This window comes from Macaca thibetana, chromosome 2 (assembly GCF_024542745.1).
Source record: "Macaca thibetana thibetana isolate TM-01 chromosome 2, ASM2454274v1, whole genome shotgun sequence".
In the NCBI taxonomy this organism is placed as follows: Eukaryota; Metazoa; Chordata; class Mammalia; order Primates; family Cercopithecidae; genus Macaca; species Macaca thibetana.
Genome location: NC_065579.1, coordinates 138,493,064 through 138,516,605, shown reverse-complemented (window position 1 = coordinate 138,516,605; position 23,542 = coordinate 138,493,064). Strand labels below are relative to the sequence as shown.

At 35.9% G+C, this 23,542-nt stretch overlaps 1 protein-coding gene and 1 non-coding gene across 3 annotated transcripts in view; one reads left to right on the top strand and one right to left on the bottom strand.

The window, feature by feature from the left end:
* RAD18 (RAD18 E3 ubiquitin protein ligase) overlaps positions 1-23,542 on the top strand; it is an 80,972-nt gene that overhangs the window by 19,093 nt on the left and 38,337 nt on the right. The window contains exons 5-8 of one of the 2 annotated variants that reach the window (XM_050778625.1): positions 4,272-4,609; positions 5,498-5,572; positions 6,458-6,557; positions 10,083-10,267. In XM_050778625.1, the coding sequence (XP_050634582.1) occupies positions 4,272-4,609; positions 5,498-5,572; positions 6,458-6,557; positions 10,083-10,267 (698 nt within the window). The remainder of the gene's footprint in view (positions 1-4,271; positions 4,610-5,497; positions 5,573-6,457; positions 6,558-10,082; positions 10,268-23,542) is intronic. The other variant, XM_050778626.1, reaches the window with a different exon arrangement.
* On the bottom strand, positions 14,506-14,643 carry LOC126949519 (small nucleolar RNA SNORA43). Its single transcript, XR_007723798.1, has one exon. It is a non-coding gene; the product is annotated as a small nucleolar RNA SNORA43 (small nucleolar RNA).

Below are 23,542 nucleotides of genomic sequence, written 5' to 3'. Positions count from 1 at the left end.
GTGGTAGGGTGGGAAGCATTATTTGTAGAGTTGGGATGGTTTATATCGTTTGTGCCTTCTTGGAATTGCTGCTCTTCCTAGCATCATCCTTGTGGTGAACATTTGTCATGGGTAAAGTGTTGTGGTTCTTCATTTGCAAACTTAGGAGGGATGAAATTCAAGCTAGTCAATTTCATTACTTGTTTGAACTGTGGTTTAAGATTTATGAGGGAGGAAACTTAATCCTATGACCAAAATATAAGATATTTATATTGTCTGTCAATTTCATTTCTTGGCATTCTCATTTGTCATTGTCATTTTATGTGCCATTATGATTTTTAAATATTTAATATTCTAAATTTAATAATATAAAAAGGATATTGGAAATAATTTTAGAGGTTTTCAGATACAAGGCTGCATACAGCTCTTACATTTTCATCTGATCTTTTACTTTTATTTTCAAAGAACACATGATTTTTTCCTTGACTTAGTTTTATTTAAAATAATGTTCTTAACCTGTTGTTGAACATTTATTAGAATATTTTTGTGTAAGTGTAGCATCATTCTTGACTTAAGTGAATGCTGTTTCTCTGTTTTTGTAGTCAGTGTCCATCTCTTATTATTTTTACAAATTGAGAGTAGAGAGCATCATTTACTGCTTTTGTTTATCCACCATTAAGGGATAAGTTTTTCTGCAAATACTCCAAGTTTAAGAATTTAAACATTTTAGATGACAATTGAAGTAAAATTCCCTCAGCAACTCACAAAGAGGAAGTAGAATATAATTTCACCTTTTTTATTGTACAGTTTAAAGCATACTGATGTTGAATTCAGGCAGAACTGGGCATTGGTCTAGGCCCTATTAGTTCTAATGTGATTGTGATCAAGATGTTTAATCTCTTTGACTCCTGTTTCCTCATCTAAAAAGATGAGAATAATACTGTCGCTGCCTTGAGGATTAGAAATGAAGAGCTATAGTAAAAGATATCTAGCATAATACCTAGAACAAAGGAACCTAAAAATATTCCTATTATTATTATTATTATATATTGCCTATATTTTCAATAGTGTTGATACCCTAAGATGCTATAAAAAGAATTTGTGTTTGGGTGGGCCTCTGCTTGTGTAGCCAAATGGTTCTAGACTGCTGTTTACATGTTTCTGATCAGAACTAGCATTGTGGGGACTTCAGTTACAGAAGTCTATGGAATTGATTGCATAGGTTTAATGGCTACTCATGTCTACCCAAAGGCCTATTTTGACTCTTGATTCTTAGCCCCATTCTGAAGAGGTAAGGTTATTGTATAGTTCACAGATGGACAAGACCTACCTTCCTTCCTTCCTTCCTTCCTTCCTTCCTTCCTTCCTTCCTTCCTCCCTTCCTCCCTTCCTCCCTCCCTCCCTCCCTCCCTCCCTCCCTCCCTTCCTCCTTTCCTTTCTCCCTCCCTCCTTTCCTTTCTCCCTCCCACCTCCTTTTTCCTTCCCCACGCTATTCCTCCTTCCCCCCCTCTATTCCTCCCTCCCCTTCCTTCCCTTCCTCCCTTTCCTCCCTTCTTCTTGCTCTGTTGCCCAGACTGCAGTGCAGTGGTATGATCATGGTTCACTGTAACCTCAAACTCTTGGGCTCAAGGGATTCTCCTGCCTCTGCCTCCGAATTAGCTAGGACTATGGGCATGTGCCACCATGTCCACACTGAAGAAATATAAACAAAGCTTCCTTAAATATGTGGTAGAATTTACCAGTGAAGCCATCTGGGCTTGGAGTTTTCTTTGTGGAAAAGTTTTAAATTATAGCTTCAGTTTATTTAATAGATAATAAGGGCTCTTCAGGTTTTCTGTTTCTTTGTCAGTTTTGATGAATAGTGCCTTTCAAAGAATTTGTCCATTTTATCTAAAATTTAAAATTTGTTGTTTTAAAGTGTTCGTAATGTCCTCTAATTATCTTTTCTATAGGATTTGTAATTAGGTCTTTTAATTCTTTGTTTTGGTAATTTGTATTTTCTCATTTATTTCATGTTCGGTCTTAGTAGGGATTAATAATTTTGTTATTTTTTTCAAAGAACCAACATTTGGCTTTGCTTGTTTTCTCCTGATATCTCTTCTATTTCACTTGTATCTCTTATTAGTTCCTCCCTTCTTTGGGTTTAGTTTGCTGTTCATTTCCTAACCTTTTAAGTTGGAAGCTTAGAGTAGTGGCTTTTACTTTTTCTATTTTCAATAATTTTCCCTCCAGGGACAGTTTTGGCAACCTTTCATGCTATCATTCAGTTTAGAATATTTTCTAGTTTTCATTGTGATTTGACATGTGGGGTTATTTAGAAGTGTGGTGCTTTATTTCTTAACATTTGGAGATTTTCTAGTTATCTTTCTGTTGTTGAGTTTCATGTAAATTCTGTAGTGGTGGAATCTATGGGTTGATTTTTTTTTTCCATCAGATTTGAAAATTCTCAGCCATTGATTTTTCTAGTATTGCTGATTTTCCATTCTTTCTTTCTATTCCTCTGGGCTTCTACTTATGCCCAATATCTCATACTTTTTTGTGTCTGTCTTTTTCATTAATTTTTCTCTCTGTGCTTAGTTTGGATATTTTCTATTGACCTGCCTTCAAGTTTGTATTGTGTGTTGTTATACTCATCCAGTTTAGATAAGGTATTTTGCAATTGTAGAAGGTTCATTTTATTCTTTTCTTAATGGATTTTATTTGTCATAATGCGCTATCTTTTTATCCTTTTTCTTTTTCTTTCTTTCTTTCTTTTTTTTTTTATTTAACATGTTTATCATAGTTTGAAGTCCTTACCTAGAAATGCTATTCTTTGGATTACCTTTGGGTCTGCTTCTATTGAATATTTTATCTCTTGATTAGTGGCTACTTTTTCTTGCTTCTTTGCATGTTCAGTAATTTTAAAATGTGTGCTGAACATTGTGGTTGAAATGTTGTAGAAGCTGTGAATTGTCTTCTTTTGAAAGATGACACATTTTGTTCTAACAGGCAGTTGAATCACTAGCTCTTCATCTTTGTTCTTTCAAGGCCTGGTATAATGTTTTCTTAGGTTAGGTCTGTTTGAGCTTTGTTTATATTTCTTCAGTGTGGTCCATTTTTCTAAGGTGTGGCCTTTGTGGGATCTCACTTGAATGTCCATGATCTTCGCCAAGATTTCTCAGCTTTGGCTGAGAACAACTAACTTTCCAGCAATGACCTTTGGGATTTTAATTTACCAGTATCAGCCTCCTAGTGGGTCTCCTGTGTTTTTGTCTAATCATATGCAGCCCTGGAGATGAGCAGGAATGGATGTGAATTTCTAAGCAGACTTCTGGCATTCCCTTTCAGTAGCTGCCGCATGTCAAAGCACTCTGACCCCTCAGTCCTGGCCAGCTTTGCCCAGAACTCTGATCTCTTATTTTCTCTACCAAGTAAGATCAATGTTTCCTGTTTAGACTTCACATTAATACCCAATTCCTAGAAAATGTTTCCAGGGTAAAGTCTTGGAGGAAATGTTGGATTACTTCATGTTTTCTTTTTCAGGCATTGCAGCCTTGTGTTGATTTCAGTCCAGTGCCTACAAAGAGTTGTTTTTTATGTGTGTTAGGCCGTTCTTACATTGCTAAGTAATGTAAAGAATGCTAAAGTAAACTTGAGGCTGGGTAATTTACAAAGAAAAGAGGTTTAATTGGCTCATGGTTCTGCAGCTGTACAAACCATCTGCTTGGCTTCTAGTGAGGTCTTGGGCTGCTTACAATCACAGTGGAAAACAAAAGACAGGGGCAGCATATTACATAGTGAGAGCAAGAGAGAGAGGAGGGGAGGTGCTGCACACTTTTAAAACAGATCTCATGAGAACTCACTCACTATTACAAGGACAGCAGTAAGGGAATGGTGCTAAACCATTCATGAGAAATTCACCCTCATGATACAGTCACCTTCCACTAGGTCCCACCGCCAACACTGGGAATCCCATTTCAATGTGAGATTTGGTGGAGACAACATCCAGACTATATCCCTATATTTTGTTCAGATTTTAAAGTTACTTATGGTTGGAAATTAGGTCTCACATAAGCTATTCTCTGTGGCCGAAAGCTGATTTCGTTTCATTTTGTTTTATTGACACATTAACTGCTTTTTAAGTTAGATTTATTGCTTTGAGTTATACTAGAAGAAACGTTGGTTTGGTTGTCATTATAGTATAGGTCCTGTATTTCAGAAAACAAGGTTAATTGGGAAAACAGCTTATGTCAGTTAATTTATTGTATACAATTGGATATCTTAATCATCTGTTGTGTTTTTTGTTCTTCAAGGAATCATCTATTGCAGCTTGCTTTAGAGTCACCACCCAAATCTCCTGCTTCTTCCTCTTCAAAGAATCTTGCTGTCAAAGTATGTACTCCTGTAGCCTCCAGACAGTCTTTAAAGCAGGGGAGCAGGTTAATGGATAATTTCTTGATCAGAGAAATGAGTGGTTCTACATCAGAGTTGTTGATAAAAGAAAATAAAAGCAAATTCACCCCTCAAAAAGAGGCAAGCCCTGCTGCAAAGACCAAAGAGACACGTTCTGTAGAAGAGATGGCTCCAGATCCCTCAGAGGTTAAGCGTCCTGAGACACCCTCAACATCCACTTTGAAACACATTACTAAAGGTAGGAGGTTATTTTCATATGTGGAAATATGGAAATCTTTTCATCCACACGACATAAGAATAAATAGGCAGCATCTTTGAGGGGGAAGGAATGGTAAAGGACAAACAAGATTTTACTGTATCACAAACCTCAGACATTGTTGTAGGTATGTTTGTTCTCTTTCTCTCTCAGAAATAGGAATTCAGGCTGACTGCTACAAAAAGGAAACAGTTTTAATTAGTTCAGGCTTTCAGTATGGCAGTAGCTTTCTGTTTTCAGCTTTTAATCCTTCTTCCCCCCATTCAACATATCTGTTGCCATTTAATCTTGAAGAGCTCTTTTAATCTTATTTTACCACCACTTGAATGCCTCCTCACTATTCTACCTGCCATGTAAAGCCTTTGACAATTTGAGCCCTACTCTAGTCATCCCGCTTTATTGCTCACCTCTCCCTCTCAGAAGTCCTGCTCTAGCCAAGCTGATATCCCCACTGTTCCTCCAGTACATTGAGGAATTGGCAAACTACAACTGGCAGAGCTAATCTGGCTTGCCACTTGTTTTTGTAAATAAAAGTTCACGTACCCATTTGTTTGCATATGTCTGTGGCTGCTTTCATGCTACAGTGGCAGAGTTGCATGGTTGTGACAGAGGCCATATGATCTGTAAAGTCTAAATTCTACCTGGCTCTTCACTACCTGGCCCTTCACTAAGAATGTTTGCCGGTCCCTGTTCTATACCTTTACAGACTATCCAGATCCTCACTATTCATTTGTTATGTTAGAAAACACTGTCTCACGTCACAAAAGTGCTATAGCACTTGTTTTCTGGAGTGTTTTGTGTCCCATTTGCTTAACTGTTTGATGGATATGTCAGCTTGTTTAACCTTTTGTTTCTGTGTCTTCTTTCCAGTGAAGTTTAGAGCACCTTTTAGGCAGAAACTCTTAGACATCTTTGGTATACCCATACCACACACAGTGCAGAGATGTGAGTGTTTATTAAACTTAGATTGAAATTAGTTTATTAGTACTTAACGTGTTTACATCTTTTAAAGATATATAAATTACACTTATATTTTCTACTATGTCTATCCTTAGTCTTTTTACCAATTGACAGTTCTTATTGTAGTATTTTTTAGCTTGATGGTTAACTGTTTTTCCCCTAGCAGAACCTTTTTTCCCAAATGAAATTTTACAATAAACCATAACATTTTAAAATAGATAAAACAGATTGTTCTGTTTCACCTGCCCTCCTTCTGCCTATTATCCATGGAGGTCTGTAGGCCCGAATTACCCCCACAGATCCCTGCAACTTTATGAAATAGTTTGAGAATGATTGTGTTCCTTACTTTTAACATTATGTATAGAATTATAAACGAGAGCTAAATTAACAAATTTGTTTAATTGACAAAATTGAACAGTAGTTGGCCCAACTCAATAAATTACTAAACTACCTTTCCTTCACCCAGCCCCTGGGCCAGGTGTGTCTTAAGTTGTTACTATTGCTTCTATGCTAAACATGGATAGCTCCTAAGGCTTGGGAAAATTTAAGATTAGTTCTATAGTTTGGTCATACCTTGTTAGAAAATATTTAACCGAAGCATTTTCTAATAAACAAACTTTCAAGCTTATTTGCAGTCTCTTTCTCTGGGACCAGGACTTCAATTGTGTGACTTCCCACAATTTAGCCATTACCCAGTAACCAGTCTGTCCCACTCCTGTTGTCCCGACGGGCCGTTCTTTTTCTTTTCTGCTTTTCTAAGTGCATGTTAAGTTGGGATTCTTTTTTACTTTACTTGCTGAAAAGATGCCAGTTTACATACTTTTTCCCCTTCTACAATTAATACTCTCTTTTTCTTTTTAAAAAATACAGTGGATTGTCCTGTTTGTGGGGTTAATATTCCAGAAAGTCACATTAATAAGCATTTAGACGGCTGTTTATCACGCGAAGAGAAGAAGGAAAGCCTCAGAAGGTAAGGACGTTGAGCAGAACCATTGAGCTACTTTAGCTGAGTGCCTCTTGTGCTTTATAAACTTGGGGGAAAATTACAGTATTCATTTTATCCTGGTAACCGTATTTCCTGCTCTTATTTGCTTTCTCCTTCACTCCTGTTGGCCACTTCTTCCAATCCCTCTCTGTTCTTTCTTCAACTCCCACTTTGCCAGATATGATTAGCTATGTTGAATATTTGAACTGCTACTAAATTTTGACTTAATAAGAAATTAATGACTTCAAATTCAATTCTTTTTAAACTTGTTTTTTTCTCTTAGAATTTTAAAACTACTAAAAAGCTTCTTGGCCAAAGAAAGCAAGATTAGACTCTGAATATAGAATATAGAAAATCTGTCTCTGATCTTTAGGATGCTCAGAAGTTTTAAAATTTAAAATTGAATTTTTCAAAAATTTTTGACTAGGAAATTATATAAATATATATGATATAAAAAGGTACAAAAATGCATATATGAAATGTAATGTCATACCCCACCCCACACCCACACCATCCAGGTATTGTTACTAATAAATTGTCAGCTCAATATTTGCATCTAAACAACTGTGCTATTCTACCTCCTTTGTACATGAAAATAACTGTAATTTCTTATACTAGTCCACTATTGTTAGACATATAAGTTGTTCAGGAATGAAATACTAGTCAAATTGCAAGGCATTAAGGAATCAGTGGATAATAAACAGAAGACACAATTTAGATGAGTCTGGTGATGAAGGGAGAAAGATGAGATGGTAGTTTGGAGAAGGAGTGAGTGGCATAAAGATCAAGGGATGTTATTTTTAAAAATAGGAGTTTAAGCCTTCAGTCTCTTTCCTTCCACTATTTCCAGGGAGAGAGCAGAGGATAAATGGAAGAAAGTGAGGAGCACAAGAGCCCAGTAATGAGGTTATCCTTGATATGCAGAAAGGACCCTTCTGAAACAGGAGGCAAGGGGAAGATAATAGGTGACAATTCAGAGAGATTTGGAAAAGAAGAGGAGGGAAGCTGAAGAAATTAATGGTATTTGGGAAGTGGGGATGAAAGAATGATTTGCTTCTATGTTCAGTCTGTTTTGAAGGACTTTGAAGAGTATTTTCCAAAAACCACGTTAATAAGACAGAGCCATAGTATTATTTTTTGTGATTAAAGAAAATACATCACTTAATTTTTATGAGTAAATTTGGAGTGAATGCAGATTTTGAGGGTCAAATTCATACTGTTATAACTTACAAAAGCTAACATATAAAACACAGTGTTGCTTTATTAAAAATGGTAGACATATTTGAGTCCAAACCTGGGGCAGTTTTGCATGCACAATACTCCCACCTAGTGGGTAAGTTTGTTGATGAGAATAAAATTTAGATTTTTAGGTTGCTTAGTTAGTGGCGATTTGGAGTAAATAAATAGTCCTAAGGGTTATTTCCCATAAGCCACGAGAGTTTGATGACCTGCTTTTCTCTTTAGAAATGCATGAGTTGGGAATATAGAAGCTGAGTATATTCTTTGAAGAATAAGGAATCTGCGCTGATTATCTTGCCTGGACTCCCCTTTTTCTAGATCCATCCATCAGTTCGAATACATTTCTGATACATCATTTTTGATGCTGTCAGTTTATTTAAAGACATACTCGTCCATGTGTAATTAAGTTCTAATAGTGGTTTAAATTCCTGCTTCAAAGAATGGTATAGTCCTGCCAGTGCTCTGTAGTGAACTTACAAGCACCATCTCCCGGATCCCCCTCTTAGTGTATTAAAGGCTTTGAGAAGTCCTACATTAAGCGTAACTGTTAGGTTTTGTTTAATTCAGTAATTCCTAAATTTATTTGACTGCCAAGCCTTTCTGTCCTCATCATTTCCATCTTACAAAACTGGTGTTTGTGGAGATACTGAAGGCAACACTGGGCCATGTTGTTCTTTAGTTGTATCCTGGCCCCAGAGTCGGGTCATAGAGAAGAGGCCCTGTGAGTTTTCCTATCTCCTCCACAATATTCTGACAGGCCATCTGCTGAATGTGAGTGGCAGCCCTTAACCTTTCTATATAAAACCATGTCAGAACTGATCGCAGATGCACCCTTCCTTTGCTGTCCTCAGATTCTGAGGCCCCTTAAATGTGTTACTCAGTTCCACTAAATCACGGAAGAAAAATCAATGTCATTTTCGTGTTTGGGGAAACATTTATTGGGTTTCATGTTTTAAAATTCCTGATAGAAATTGATCTCTAGTGGTGCTTTTTATTGTAAATGCCAATGAACAGTACAGTTCCTCACTAGAATTTCACAGTCATAGTTTAATCATCTATCCTTGATAAAACAAATGTTTTAGATACAGACTTAATGAATCATCTCTCCCTGTGTGCTTCTGTAAACACAAAATGATTCAGCTGTTGCTACCTACTGAGATTTCATTTTGCTGTAATTTTATCAGTCTTGTAGAGTCTGATGGACTGTCATTGTAAGAAGAGCAATTTTCAGAAAAATATAATCTATCGAGAGTTTGCAGGTCTTTTCACATTTAATTAGTTATTTCTGGCTTTTAGACTTCATTAATACAGCATGAAAGACATAATTTATTTGGGGAATGGCCCTGTTGGTTAATAGAGAAATTTTTGATTGTTTTCAGTCTATACCTGACTGTAATATTTCTCTATTTGATTATCGGATTGTTTATATCAGATTTACTCTGGAGAACCTTGTTGAAAATAGAGATTTTAGATCTCCACTTCAGACCGAACCACAATTGGTGGACGGGGTGGAGAAGGGGATGGAGAATCTGCATTTTAAATGAACTCTTTAGGTGCTTCTTAGGTACACTAATGTTTGGGACAGCCTTGTGTGAGCTAGTTATATGCTAATCCTTTGTAAAAACTTGTTTTTTTGATAAACCTATTATTTCAAGTTTCTGTTAATTTTCACCTGAATCTTTGCTGTTCTTATTTTGAAATGATAGCAAGTGTAATGACCTCCTTGAGCACATTTTTGTTGAGCATCTAATTGCCATAAAGCTGAGCCAGGTAGAGAACCTGCTATAATCAGATAAAATGAATTAAAACTCACTAAAAAGTTCCTGTTTATGGAATTGTCTCAAGTCATTGGTACTTTTAGGTAGCTTGAATTTTAGCCCATCAGAATTTCTAGCATGCTTTAAAGAGGTGGAAAATTGAGTAGGTCTGTGTAAGTGTGATTCTAGATGAAGTCCTCATAGCATATTCCACAAGCCTTACATATCTGTCTTCTTAGTGTGCCTCTTTAGGTCTGACATCTTTTTGAGACCCAAGTCTCTCACTTCTGGTGCCACCTAGGCCCCTGTGTCTGAATATCTCACCAGCACCTGAGATGCATCATGTCAGACACTCAGCTTTATCTGCAAACTTGATTTTTCTCTCCCTTTTTTAATCTAATGGTTCTACTATTTTTCCAGGTACCCAGTTGTTGAATCAGAATGTGTTTGCTATTTTACATGAAAAGCATTTGATAATTCACAATAATCATCAGGGATCTTCCCCCCTTTTCAGTTCTGTTCACAAAAGGAAACCGCTGCCCAAAACTGTATATAATTTGCTCTCTGATCGTGATTTAAAGAAAAAGCTAAAAGAGCATGGATTATCTATTCAAGGAAATAAACAACAGCTCATTAAAAGGCACCAAGAATTTGTACACATGTACAATGCCCAGTGTGATGCTTTGCATCCTAAATCAGGTAAAGTAATAAAACAGTGAGTTATGCTTACCTTGTGGATAAAGCAATTTTGTATAAATCAGAAATTATAGACCATAGAAAAATATTGTAAATAAGTACTTTTTAGATAATAGATAAGACATGCAAATGTATTCCTTCAAAAGGTACCTAGAGTATGCTATGATAAGCCAGCCTTCCTCTCAGCCTGCCTTCTAATCCCCAGATCCCTTCTCAGAGGCACCCCATTGCCAGTTTCTCATGTGCCTATCTAGGGAGGGTGTGGTGGGGAAGAGTGGATCTGGAGAGCCTGGGTTACAGTGCCCGTTTTTCAGCTTTATGGCTTGGTGACCATGGGCATGTTACTTGATATCTCTGTACCTCAGTTTTCTCATTCATAAAATAAGGGTTATAATACTACCTACTTCATAATGTGGAGTGGAATAAATGATAAAAGGCATGAAAAGTGCCTAGCACAGTACCTTAGCAAGTAGTTAGCTTTCAGTAAATGTTGCCATTATGATTATAGTACACAAACATATATCCTTTTCATTACTGTTTTTACAAAATGGTAGTATTCTGTGTAGTGCACTATTTAATGGTTGTTTCTTTTCATTAAACCACACACATATATTGGAGTTCTTTCTGTTAACATATAGAATTGTCTAATTTTTAAAAACTTGGAGAATAACATGCAAACATTAAAACACACAAATTTTAAGTATATTGTTTGGTGAATTATCACAAAGTAAATTTCCTAAAGTGAAATGTCATTGTAGCCCCTACTGAGATCACTACCAGCATCCGAAAAGCCCTGTCTGCCTCCTCCCATTCACTACTTCATTCTCACATTTGACCACTATCTTGACTTCTAACCCCATATGTTCATTTTGCCTATGTTTGATCTTTAAATAAATGGGACAATAGCTTATGTATTCTTTTGTGCCTGCCCTCATTTGTGCAACATTATAAGATTAATTCATGTTTTTTTATATGGTCGTGATTTTTTTCATTTTTGTTGCTATCTGGTATTCCATTGTATAAACGTATCATCTTATCCACTGAGTGTTTAGTAAACATTTCACTTTTTTCCCACTTTTTCTCTATTAACAATAATGCTGCTATGAATAGTCTTTTATATATCTTTTGGTGCACATAGGTGCATGTTGCTGTTGGATATATATATATACAGGAATGGAATTGGTGTTATATATTTGCAGATGTTCAGCTTTAATGGATACAGCCCCAAATTCAGTAGTCGTGTACACTTTCATCAGGAAGATATGAGGGTGTCAGTTATTCTGCACCCTTTACAACATCACCATTGTTAACTCTCCATTTTAGCCATTCTGGCGGGTCCATGGTAGTACCTTTTTGTTTTAATTTGCATTTCCTTAATGACATAATGTTCAGCACATTTTTATATGCTTGTTGGCCATCTTGATATCCTCTTTGGTGAAATACCTGTTTAAATCTATGTCTAATTCTTCTGTGCTGTGGGTCTATTTTTATTCTTATTTGTGGGAGTAACTGAAATTTCCTGGATAAAAATCTTTTGCTGTATGTATGTATATTTCTAATTTCACCTTTTCACTCTCTTAATGGCATCATTTGAAGAGTAGAAGTTCTTAAAATAGTCCAATTCATTACATTTTTCCTTTGGATCAGTGCTTTGCCTTAGCCTACTTCAAGATCATGTGGATCGTCTCTTATTTTCTTTTAAAATTTTATTGTTCTTTCTCCTAAATTTTGATGTACAGTTTATCTGGAATTGATTTTAGCATGTGTTGTGAGGTAGAGGACAAGATTGTCTTTTTTTTTCCCATATGAATAACCAATTGGTGCAGCACCACTTATGGACATGCCATCCCTTCTCCCACTGAATTGCCAGAAGTCTTGACTCAGAATCAGCTAATTGTACATGTGTAGGCCTGGACATTGTTTCATTCCATTGGGCTATTATTTACCCTTGTGCAGGATAAATAATGTGTGTCTTAAGTACTTTATAAGTAATTTATGATAGGTCTTGCTGTCTGGTAATATAGTTCTTCCAGTTTCGTTTATTGAGGTTGCCTTGTTTTTTCTAGGCATTTTGTATTTCCATGTAAGTTTTTAAATTGGGATTATATTGAATTTATAGATCAATTTTGGGATAGTTGATATCTGTACAGTATTTGAGTCTTCCAATTCATGAATAGGGTTTATCCCTTTTTTCGTCTTTGATTTTTATCAATGTTTTGCAGTTTTCAGTGTGAAGATCTCATACATCTTTTTAAAGAGTTATTCTTTGATATTTTTGATGCAGTTGTACATGATGTTTTGTTCTAAAAATGTCAGTTTTTATTAGTTGCTTGTATAGAAAAATACAACTGATTTTTGTATAGTTTCCTTATATTCAATGGCATGTCACTTTTTGTGTGTGCCCTTTTTATTGAGGTATAATTTACTTACAATGTAATACATCCTTTAAAAGTGTATAGTTAGGTGAATTTTGACAAATGTATATTGTCATTTAGCCATTGCTCTAATTGAAATGTAGAACATTTCCTTCATCAGCGAAAGTTCCAATGCCCCTTTGCTGTATATTCCGTCTTTTACTCTAAGACCTTAGGAAACACTGATCTCTTTTTTTGTCCCTATAATTTTACCTTTTCTATACTGTCACATAAATGAAATTACACAAATTGTATAGTATGTAGCCTTTTACATACGGCCTCTGTCACTTAGCATACTTTTGAGATTTTTCCATGTTGCTTTTACCAGTAGTGCATTTATTTTTTATTTTATTTATTTATTTATTATTTATTTGAGACAGAGTCTCTGTGTCGGCCAGGCTGGAGTGCAATGGCATGATCTCAGCTCACTGTAACCTCAGCCTTCCAGGTTCAAGCGAATCGCCTCAGCCTCCCGAGTAGCTGGGACTACAGGTACCCACCACCATGCCGGGCTAATTTTTGTATTTTTATTAGAGACGGGGTTTCACCATATTGGCCAGGCTAGTCTCAAACTCCTGACCTTGTGATCCACCCGCCTCTGCCTCCCAAAGTGCTGGGATTACAGGCACGAGCCACCGTGCCTGGCCAGTGCATTTATTTTTTATTGCCAAGCAGTGTTCTGCTTTATAGCCATGCCACAATTTGTATATCCCTTTGCTTATTAATGGACAACTGGACTGTGTCCAGTTTTTTTATTATCAGTAAAGCTATTATGAACATGGGTTCACAGATCTTTATGTAACCATATGTTTTCATTTCTCTTGGGTGGAGTGGAATTGCTGGTCATACGGTAAATGTAACTATAAGAACCTGCCATACAGTTTTTCAAATGACTGAACCATTTTGCATTGTGAGAGTCCCACTTTTGCCACACCCTTCTAACACTTAGTATTTTCATTCTTCTTAATTTTAGCCATTCTAACCGATGTGTAGTAGTGATATCTCATGATGGTTTTAATTTGCATGTTCCTGTGACTAGTGATGTCTCCTGTGTTTTGATATTTTTATTTGTTACTTATATATTTTATTTGATAAAGGCTTGGTTGAAATATTCTGCCCCTTAACTCTTTTTATTGATTTGTAAGTTATTTATATATTCTGGATACTGAATTTGTTAAATATATGTGTTGTGACTATTTTATCTTAGTATGTGGCTTACCTTGTCATTTTCTTAATGATGTCTTTGAAGAGCAGAGAGTTTTAATTTTGATGAAATTTAGTTTACTTTTTTTATGATTTATGCTTCTTGTGTATCATTTCATGATTTTTTATGTATACAGTTGTGTTGCATGTCAACAAAATATATGTTCATCCTAAGATCACAAAGATTTTCTCCTGTGTTATTTTCTAGGAGTTTTATAATTTTAGCTTTTATATTTAAATCTATGATCCATTTTCATTTAGTTTTTCTGTATGGTGGAAGGTAAATGTCAAGGTTTATTTAAAAAATATGTATATCTAGTTTTTCAGCACCGTTTGTTAAAAAGATTATCCTTTCCCCATTGAATTACTTTGCCACCATTGTTAAAAACCTGTCAGCCGTGTATATAGCATGTGAATCTATCTAGAATCTATTCTGTTCCACTGATCTAGGTATCTGTCCTCTCACTCATGACACACTCTTGATTTCTGTAACTTTATAGTAAGTCTTAAAATTATCAGGTGGTATAAGTCCTTCAACTGTGTTCTCAAAATTGTTCTAGGTCCTTTGCAATTCCACATAAATGTTAGACTCAGTTTTGTTGTTGTTGTTGTTTTTCCCCTAAGAAATGTCAGGCTATTATCCATTCTTGTTGTTCACTGTTTTCTGAACACTGAGTGTAGAAATAGCCACTTTCACTTTGCCCTGATGTTACAGGCATAGCAGAGCATCTGCATCTGTGCTGCTGGCAGGTCCAGGACAGCATCTGCAGGGCAGTCAGTTTATTAGTGTGTACCTTTTGGGATTTTGAGTGAGATTACATAGATCAGCTTAGAATTGATACCTTAACAATGTTAAGACTTTTAATGCACAGTCATGGTATGTCTCTTTAGGCCTCCTTTGATTTCTCTCAATAGTGCTGTCTAGTTTTTTATGTACATGTGTTCCATGTATTTTGTTAAATGTATCCTTAAATATTTCATGTCTTTTGGTGCTATTGTGAGTGGTTTTAAAATTTTTATTTCTCATTGTTTATTACTATTTTAAAGAGTCATGTTGATATACTGATTTTTGTATATTTACTTGTATACTATTAACTAGTGAAACTCACATGTTTCTAATTGCTTTTTTATAGATTTCATAGGATTTTTATATACACAATCAAGTTGCATGCCAATAAAAACAGTTTTATTTATTTATTTTTTTCAGTCGATATGCCTTTTGTCTTTTTGTCTTTCTATCCTTGGTTAGTTGCATTGGTTAGAACCTCCAGTGCGATGTGAAATAAAAGTGGTGTGGGCAAATATCCTTTCCTTTCTCCAATCTTTTTTTTTTAATGAATTTTTTAAGAAAGGATCTCTAACTTTCCTCTGAGTTTTCAAGGTTCTGTCTCCCCAGAAGGAAGAATGATTGCCTTCAAAAATCATTTGAGTGATAATATTATTGCATCAATATATGTTCTTTTAATTCTGGAATACCCCAATCTTATAGGTAAAGCATTTAGTCTTTCACTATTAAGTGTGATAGGTTTTCATAGATGCCTTTTATGAGGTTGAGGACATTTCTTCCCTTCCTAGTTTATTGAGAATTATGAAGGTGTGTTGAATTGTCAATTTCTTATTCTGCATCTATTGAGATGATTATATTTTTTATTTATTCTGTGATATATTTATAACATTGAGTTTTATTCAGTTTATTGAAATATAATTAATATAATACTGAGATATAATTCATACCCACCTAAAGTATATATACAGTTCAGTGGTTTTCAGTATATTCACAGAGTTGTACAACTATCATCACATTAAATTTTAGAACATTTGTTATCCTGAAAAGAGCCCAGTATCCATTAGCATCATTTTCTACCAACCCTTCCAGCCCTAGATAGCCACTAATTTACTTTCTGTCTCTATAGATTTGTCTGTTCTGGATATTCCATTTAAGTGGAATCATATAACATGTGGCCTTTTATAAACTAACTTCTGTCACTTAGTGTAATGTTTTCAAGGTTTGTCTGTGGTCAGTACTCATTTATTTTTGTGCAGTGATCTGTAAATGTTATGTAAATTTGCTTGATAGTGTATTCAAGTCTTCAGCATCCTTGCTGATATTCTGTTTACTGATTCTATCAATTACTGACAAGCTTTTTGAAATATCCAACTATATTTATAGATTTTTCATTTTCCCTGTCAATATTTTCAGTTTTGTTATATTTTGAATCTCTTAGTATTATTATGTATCTTCTTGATTAGTTAGCCTGTTTATTATTATGGCATATATGTCTTTGTCTCTGGTAATATTCCTTGTCTCAAAAATTATCTGATATGAGTGTAGCAACTACTTTATTTCATTTTTCTTTAAATCTATTGTATCATTATATTTAAACTGTGTTTTATTATAAGCCATATATGGTTTGGATTTTCTTTTAACTTAATTTGACATGCTCTACCATTACATTGTAGGGTTTAAACTATTTTAATTTCATTTATTCTATTTGGTTTGGTTTATATCTGCCATCGTGCTTGTTTGCTATTCTATCATTCTTTTGTTTTTTCTTCATTTCCTGCTTTCTTTTAGATTAACTGAGTATTGTTTAGTTTTTTATGTTATCTTCATTTTATGAGCTATACTTCTTTTTTTTTTTTGTAGGAGTGATTGTTCTAGTTTACTATATGCATTTTTAACTTATCTCAGTGTACCTTCAGTTAATAGTATACTACTTCATGTGTAATGGAAGGACCTTATGACTTTCATTCTTTGTACTATTGTTGTCATAAATTTTTCTTCTACGTATTTTAAACACTCTATAATACCTTGTTACTATTTTTGCTTTAAACTAAATAAAAATGGAAAAGAAGGTCTGTATTTACCTGCACATTTACCATTTTCAGCATTCTTTATTTCTTTGTGTAGATCTGGTTTTCATCTGGTGTCATTTTCCTTTGCCTGAAAAACTTCTTTTTTTTTTCTTGATTTCCACAGTGTTTGGACATTTCCTGAAAAACTTTATTCGTTCATTCTTTTTCTTTTTTTTTTAAGACGGGGTCTTGCTCTGTCACCCTGGCTGGAGTACAGTGGTGCAATGATAGTTCACTGCAGCCTCGGACTTCAGGAATCCTCCCATTTCAGCCTGCCAGGTAGCTAGGACTACAAGCGCATGCCACCATGCCCAGCTAATTTTTGTTTGTTTTGTAGAGACAGGGTCTCGCTATGTTACCCGGGCTGATCTTGAACTCCTAGCCTCAAGAGATTCACCTGCTTTAGCCCCCCCAAAGTGCAGGGATTACAGGCATGAACCATCGTGCCTGGATTATTCAATATTTCTTGTAGTGCAGATGTGCTGTTGAGACAGATTCTCTCAGCTTCTGTTTGTCTGAAAAAGTCTTAATTTTGCATTCTTTTAAAAAACTTTCTATTTGGAAATTTATAGGAAAGTTGAAAGACCATCATAATCAATGCATAGACTGTACCGTTTGTACAGATTCACCTATTGTTAGCATTTTGCCTCATTTGCTTTATGAATTACTTTGTTCCTCTGTCTCTCTTTTTCTGTGAATGTATGTGTCCATATAATTACACACGTATTTTTTTTCTTTGTCTGAGAATAAGTTATATAGTGTTTACTCTTTATTCCTAAATACGTCCTTATATTATTTCTTAAGAAAAAAAGATTCACTTTTTTTGCCACTGTAGTTAGTACTTGTAGTAAATTTAACTTTGTTATAATACTTTTGTTCATCTATTCAATTTTGTCAGTGGACCCCATAATAACCTTTGTAGATTTTTTTTTCCTGCAGTACATGATCCAGTTTTGGAGCACATATTGCATTTAGTGGTAATATCTTTTCAATCTCTTTCAACCTGAAATAATTCCTCAGCCTTTGTCCTTTATGACACTGGCCTTTTAAAAGAATACAGTCTTTGTTGTGTGTGTGTGTGTTTTTCAAGTAAAATGTTCTCATTCTGGCAGAAAATTCAGATTATGTATTCCTGGCCAGAATACTATGTAAGTGATGTTTTGTCTTCAGAATATTACATCTGGAGCCATTTGACATCTGTGTACCCCTCATTTGTGATATCAGGCTTGATCACCTGGCCAGTTTCTCCCTCATTTATACTTTACATCTGCTGCCTTGCTACTAATAAGTCTGCAGAGACACTTCAACGCTATGTAGCTATTCTCTACCTTATTAAGATTTCACCCCTATATTTAGCATCCTTTGGTAATTTTTATCTAAACTAATCTTTTCTGTGATAGTTGCAAAATGATGATTTTTTTCAACTTTAGCATTCCTTTCACACTTGCTAATTGATACTTGGCATGATTCTGAAAACAAGAACCCTTCCCTCTGCCTTATTGTTTTATTTGTCTCTTATGGATATAGATTCACAGATTTTTAACTCATTACTTCTCTTAATTAGTTTTGTGTTTGTATTTTTCCAGATTTGGCCAGCAGGAGCGTCTTCATTCTAATTCCTGTCCTCATGACATACCCCCGTTATTTTCATTGCCATTTTCTTATTTCTAACATAACAACATATTGCAGGCTTTTCTTGCTCTTCCATATCCCAACCCTGAAATCAACCATTTCTCTGAGGAGCTCTGGTCCTTTCTATTGGTGAAACCAAGATATGGCTACCAGCTATGCTCATATATATACATATGCACACATGGATACAAATATACATACACATGCATGTATGCATATGTATACATGTAAATCCATGTACACTTACATGTTTCAAGGCTTTCAAAAGTATTTCATACAGTAGCAGTTTTGTTTTGTCTCCAGAGCATTAACTGCCTGTTGGATCATTTTTATGATGGTAGGTTTAAAATTCTTGTCAGATGATTCCAGCAACTGGGTTGTCTCAGGTATTGGCATCCTGTCTTTTTTCATTCGAGTCATGATTTTCCTGATTCTTAGTATGTCAAGTTTTTTTTCAATTGTATTCTGAGTATGTTTTGTATTCTAACGACATTCTAGGTTCTATTTAAAAATTCTAATTTAGCAGAAAGTCATCTTGTTTAAGTTTAGCATGCAGATCCTGGCCTGCTTTTGTAGGCTGTGGTTCTAGTGATGATTTAGTTCCCGGATCCCTTGAAATGTTATTTTGGTCCACTTTATTTAATTGCTACCTGGAGACTGTTGTGAATACCTGATATTCCACACTGTGGTTCAGTTTTCAAACCTTTTGGCATATTAATTGTAAACAATTTCACATGTTGGTTGGGGATGCTCTACACAGGCTGAAGGAATTCTTTCTCCAGGTTCCTTCTCTTTGATATTCTCTCCTCAGTTACTAGTTGAGAGGGTGCAGTTGTCACCTGCCATCATTGGATGGGGGGTAGAAGTCTGAGCTCCTCACTAGACCGACACTGTTGCTATGGGAGGACATCCTGCACTAGGACCCCTTCCACCTCTGGTTAATGGGCAGAAGTCCACGCTCCCCACTTGCTCTCTGATAATACTGCAAAGGGCAGGGAGCATCAGCAGGGTTTTGCCTGGGTAGGTCAAGTATTATCAAGAAGGTTTCTGGGCACCCTCTTTTTCAGTCCTTTGCTTAGAAAGAGTAGATTTTTCTTGAAGCTTTTTTGTCTGTTCCTCTTGATGTCTCTGGGCTTTTCCAGAGCCTAGTCTATAAGATACAGAATACAAAGACACCTCAGGGAACTCACCACAGTGTCATTCCTCACATGCTGAGGTCTTAGCCAGTCCATCTTCCTCTTTCTACTTTCCAGAGTTCTCTTACAGTTGTCAGTTATATATCAGGGTTTTTAGTTGTACTTAGTGGAGAAATGAGTCTAATCCATCTTGTTTGGAACAAGAAATACTTTTTAATGTATTTTAAATTTCTGTTTTAGGAGCAAACACATTTAAGATTGTTATGTCTTCTTGGTAACTTGACCCTTTATCACGGTATAATTTCCCTCTTTTTTTTCTTTTTTTGAGACGGAGTTTCACTCTTGTTGCCCAGGCTGGAGTGCAATGGCACCATCTCAGCTCACTGCAATCTCCTCCTCCTGGATTCAAGTGATTCTCATGCCTCAGCCTCCCGAGCAGCTGGGACTGCAGGCATGAGCCACCATGCCCTGCTAATTTTTGTATTTTTAGTAGGGATGGGATTTCACCATGTTGGTCAGGCTGGTTTCGAATTCCTGACCTCAGGTGATCCACTCGCCTCGGCCTCCCAAACTGCTGGGATTACAGGCATGAGCCACTGTGCCCGGCCCCTCATTTCCTTCTTTATCCCTAATAACATTCATTGTTCTGGAGCTTGTTGTGCCTCATATTAATAAAGCTCCTCCAGGTTTCTTTTCATGACTGTTTACATGAGACATCTCTTTCCATACTTTTATTTTTAACCTATCTTTTTATTTAAAATGGGTTATTTTTGATAGTATATAGTTTGGTCTTGCTTTTTTATCCAATCTGACATTCTCTGCCTCTTAATTGGTGCTTTAAAACCATTTCTTTAATGAAATATTGATGCAGTAGGCTTTGAATTTAATATCTTGCTGTTTTTTTCTTTGTTCCATCTCCTTTTTGTTATCTTTTTTTGCTGTCTTTTGGATTGAGCATTTTTTATTATTATATTTTATTTCTATTATTGCCTTATTACTTTACCTCTTTTTCAAAAAATTTTAGTGGTCTCTCTAGGGTTTGCAGTGTACATCTTTCATTAGTTACAGTCAAGTAATTATACAGCCTCACTTGTAAGAAACTTTTCACAGTATACTCCCAACTCCTAATTATTTGTACTGTTATTGTCATGAACTCCTTTTACATATACTATTAACACAATACGTTGCTATTGTTTGTCCATTAAACAGTTATCTTTTAGAGTAGTTAAAAATAAGAAAAAAGTGTATTTCATACTTATCATCATGTTTACCATTTTCACCAGTTTTCATTTCTTAGGTAAGTTTCTCTCTGGTTCTACTTGAATAACTTGTTTTAATACTTTTTGTAATGGAGGGCTGCTAATAATACTTTCTCTTAGCTTCAGAACGTTTTTGTCTTTCACTTTTGAGAGATATTTTCATTAGAATTCTGGATTGGGAGGCTTTTTTCCAATGCTTTAAAGATGTCACTCTATTGTTATCTGGCTTGAATAATTTCTGATGAGAAGTATAATGTAATTCTTGATTTTTCTTTATATAATGTATCTTTTTCCTCTGATGGCTGCATGATTTTCTCTTTGTGTCTATGTGCATGTTGTTGTCATTTTTGGTTTGTTTTTATATCTGTGTTGCTTGATCTTTGAGATTCTTGCATTTGTGGTTTGGTGTCTTTCTTATATTTGGCAAATTCTAGACATTAGTTCTTCAACAATTTCTTCTCTTCCCTTCTTTCTTCTTCTGTGATTTCTATTATGTGTATGTTATATTTCTTGATATTGTCCTATAGCTCTTAGAGGCGCTGTTCTGTTACAGTTTTTTTTTTTCCTTTTCCTTTTTTTTCTCTCTGTGTTTCAGATTGGATAATACCAATCCAATTTTAGGTTCACTGATTCTTTCCTTAGCTGAGTCAAGTTATCTGTTACTGTGTTGGTTTTATGTATCTCTATCTATATATCTAACATTTCCATATTATTCTTTCTAAAAGAAAGGATTTCTATTGAAGTAATTTCTACAGAAATGCCCTATCTGTTCATGTGTATTGATACAGATGATCCTTTATCATCTTAATCATCATTTGCTTGCTTTTTCATGTTTAAGTTTTCCTTGAAAGCCAGACATTGTAGGTAAGAGTCTGAGGTGCCAGACTCTTTTTTTTTAATGTACCTATATATCACTCACAACTTAGGTTTTCCCTATGAGCCTGTGCCTCAGAGAGGGTCTCTCTCCATGTTCATTTCTCTCCTAGAAGTAGATTGCTGTTATGTATCACTTGGATCATGCTAGGTTTGTGGTAGGGAGAAAAGGAGGGTTCTCTGTTACTCTGATTTAGCTTCAGTCTCAGGCAGGTCTTTCAATCCTGCATCTCAGGGGTGGGGCTCTTTCAGCAATCCTGCCCCTCTCCCACTGCCAGAGGCAGAGATCCTCTACGGGGCAGGGCCCAGAATGGTTTCCTGGTCCTCCTGAGGGGTAGAGGGGGTTTTTTGTTTGTTTGTTTGTTTTTGTTTACTTCCCTCAGCAACCTATGCTCTGGGGATAACATTTTTGCTGACCTTTCGTCAGTGGCTTAATGCTTTTTTTCTTCAGGGATAAAGATGTGATTGGGGCTTCATGTCCGTCCTGCAGTGGGGGTGATTCTCTTTTGCCAGAATTGGATCTGGAGGGAGATCTTTTCTAATTTCTTGCCCTTCCCCAGTGAGCTACAGAGAGACTGAGGACTCTTGTGAGTGCCCACTGAGGTCTGTAGAAAATAGCCTGCAAGGCCAGGCACGGTGGCTCACGCCTGTAATCCCAGCACTTTGGGAGGCCGAGGCGGGCAGATCATGAGGTCAGGAGATCGAGACCATCCTGGCTAACACGGTGAAACCTCGTCTCTACTAAAAATACAAAAAATTAGCTGGGCATGGTGGCGGGCGCCTGTGGTCCCAGCTACTTGGGAGGCTGACTCAGGAGAATGGCGTGAACCCAGAAGGCGGAGCTTGCAATGAGCCGAGATCGCGCCACTGCACTCCAGCGTGGGCGACAGAGCGAGACTCCGTCTCAAAAAATAAAGAAAAAAAAAGAAAAGAAAATAGCCTGCAAATGGACGTGATGCCCCTTGTGTCCAAGCCACCCAGGGTTTTTATATTTTCATGGTAGCTCACCCTTGGCCTTTTGCAGTTTATCAAAAAGTTTAGCTGAAATCTTACCCAGAGATAGAGTGGTACCAATTTTTCTCGTGTGTACTGCCCTATGTCAACCAGCGCTCATGATCCCCCTCTCCTCTAAGGCACTCATCTTTCTTTAGGTTTCAAGGTAGTTGATTGCCGTCTTACTTTAGCTCTGATGGATTCAAGAAAAATTATAGTTTTATAAATTATCCAGCTTTTTCTCGTCATTAGGGTTATAGCTAATTATTTATAGCTCTCTACAACCTAAACAGAATCAGAAATCTCCCTGAAAAAGATTTAAGCCACTAAATTCTACCCAATCCTAATATAGTTTTCTTAATATCTTAGAAGAGGATATGCCAGATGTTCTTTATCTTTAGTGATACTTGTATTAATGGATTGGGTAGAATGCAGATGATCCCTGTGTTTTTCATGTTATTCCATGACTCATTTTGGAAAGGAGAGAACCACTAGCTGGTCATGTTCACAGGGAGATTGTTTACATTGTTTCTACTGGTTTTACAATATCAGGGAGGCAAAAGGTACCTCTCAGTGCTTGGAAAACATAAACTTTATATTGAGACAGTTGCATTCTTAAATGATCCTCATAAGGTCTGTGGTTTAAAAAAAATAAAACTGTATAGGGGATTATTTCAAACATACAGAAATAGAGAGAAGAGTTTACTGATTTCCCCATATGCCTACTACGCAGCTTAAACAATTATCACACCATCTTAATGTTGTTTTATCTACCATTTACGCCCTTTTTTCCATGGATTATTTTGAAGCAAATTCCAGATATAATTTTTAAGTATAAATGAGTGTAAGGGATTGTAAATTTTTATTTCATACCATATGCATTTCAGTTTTAATGTATTGACTTTGGATGCA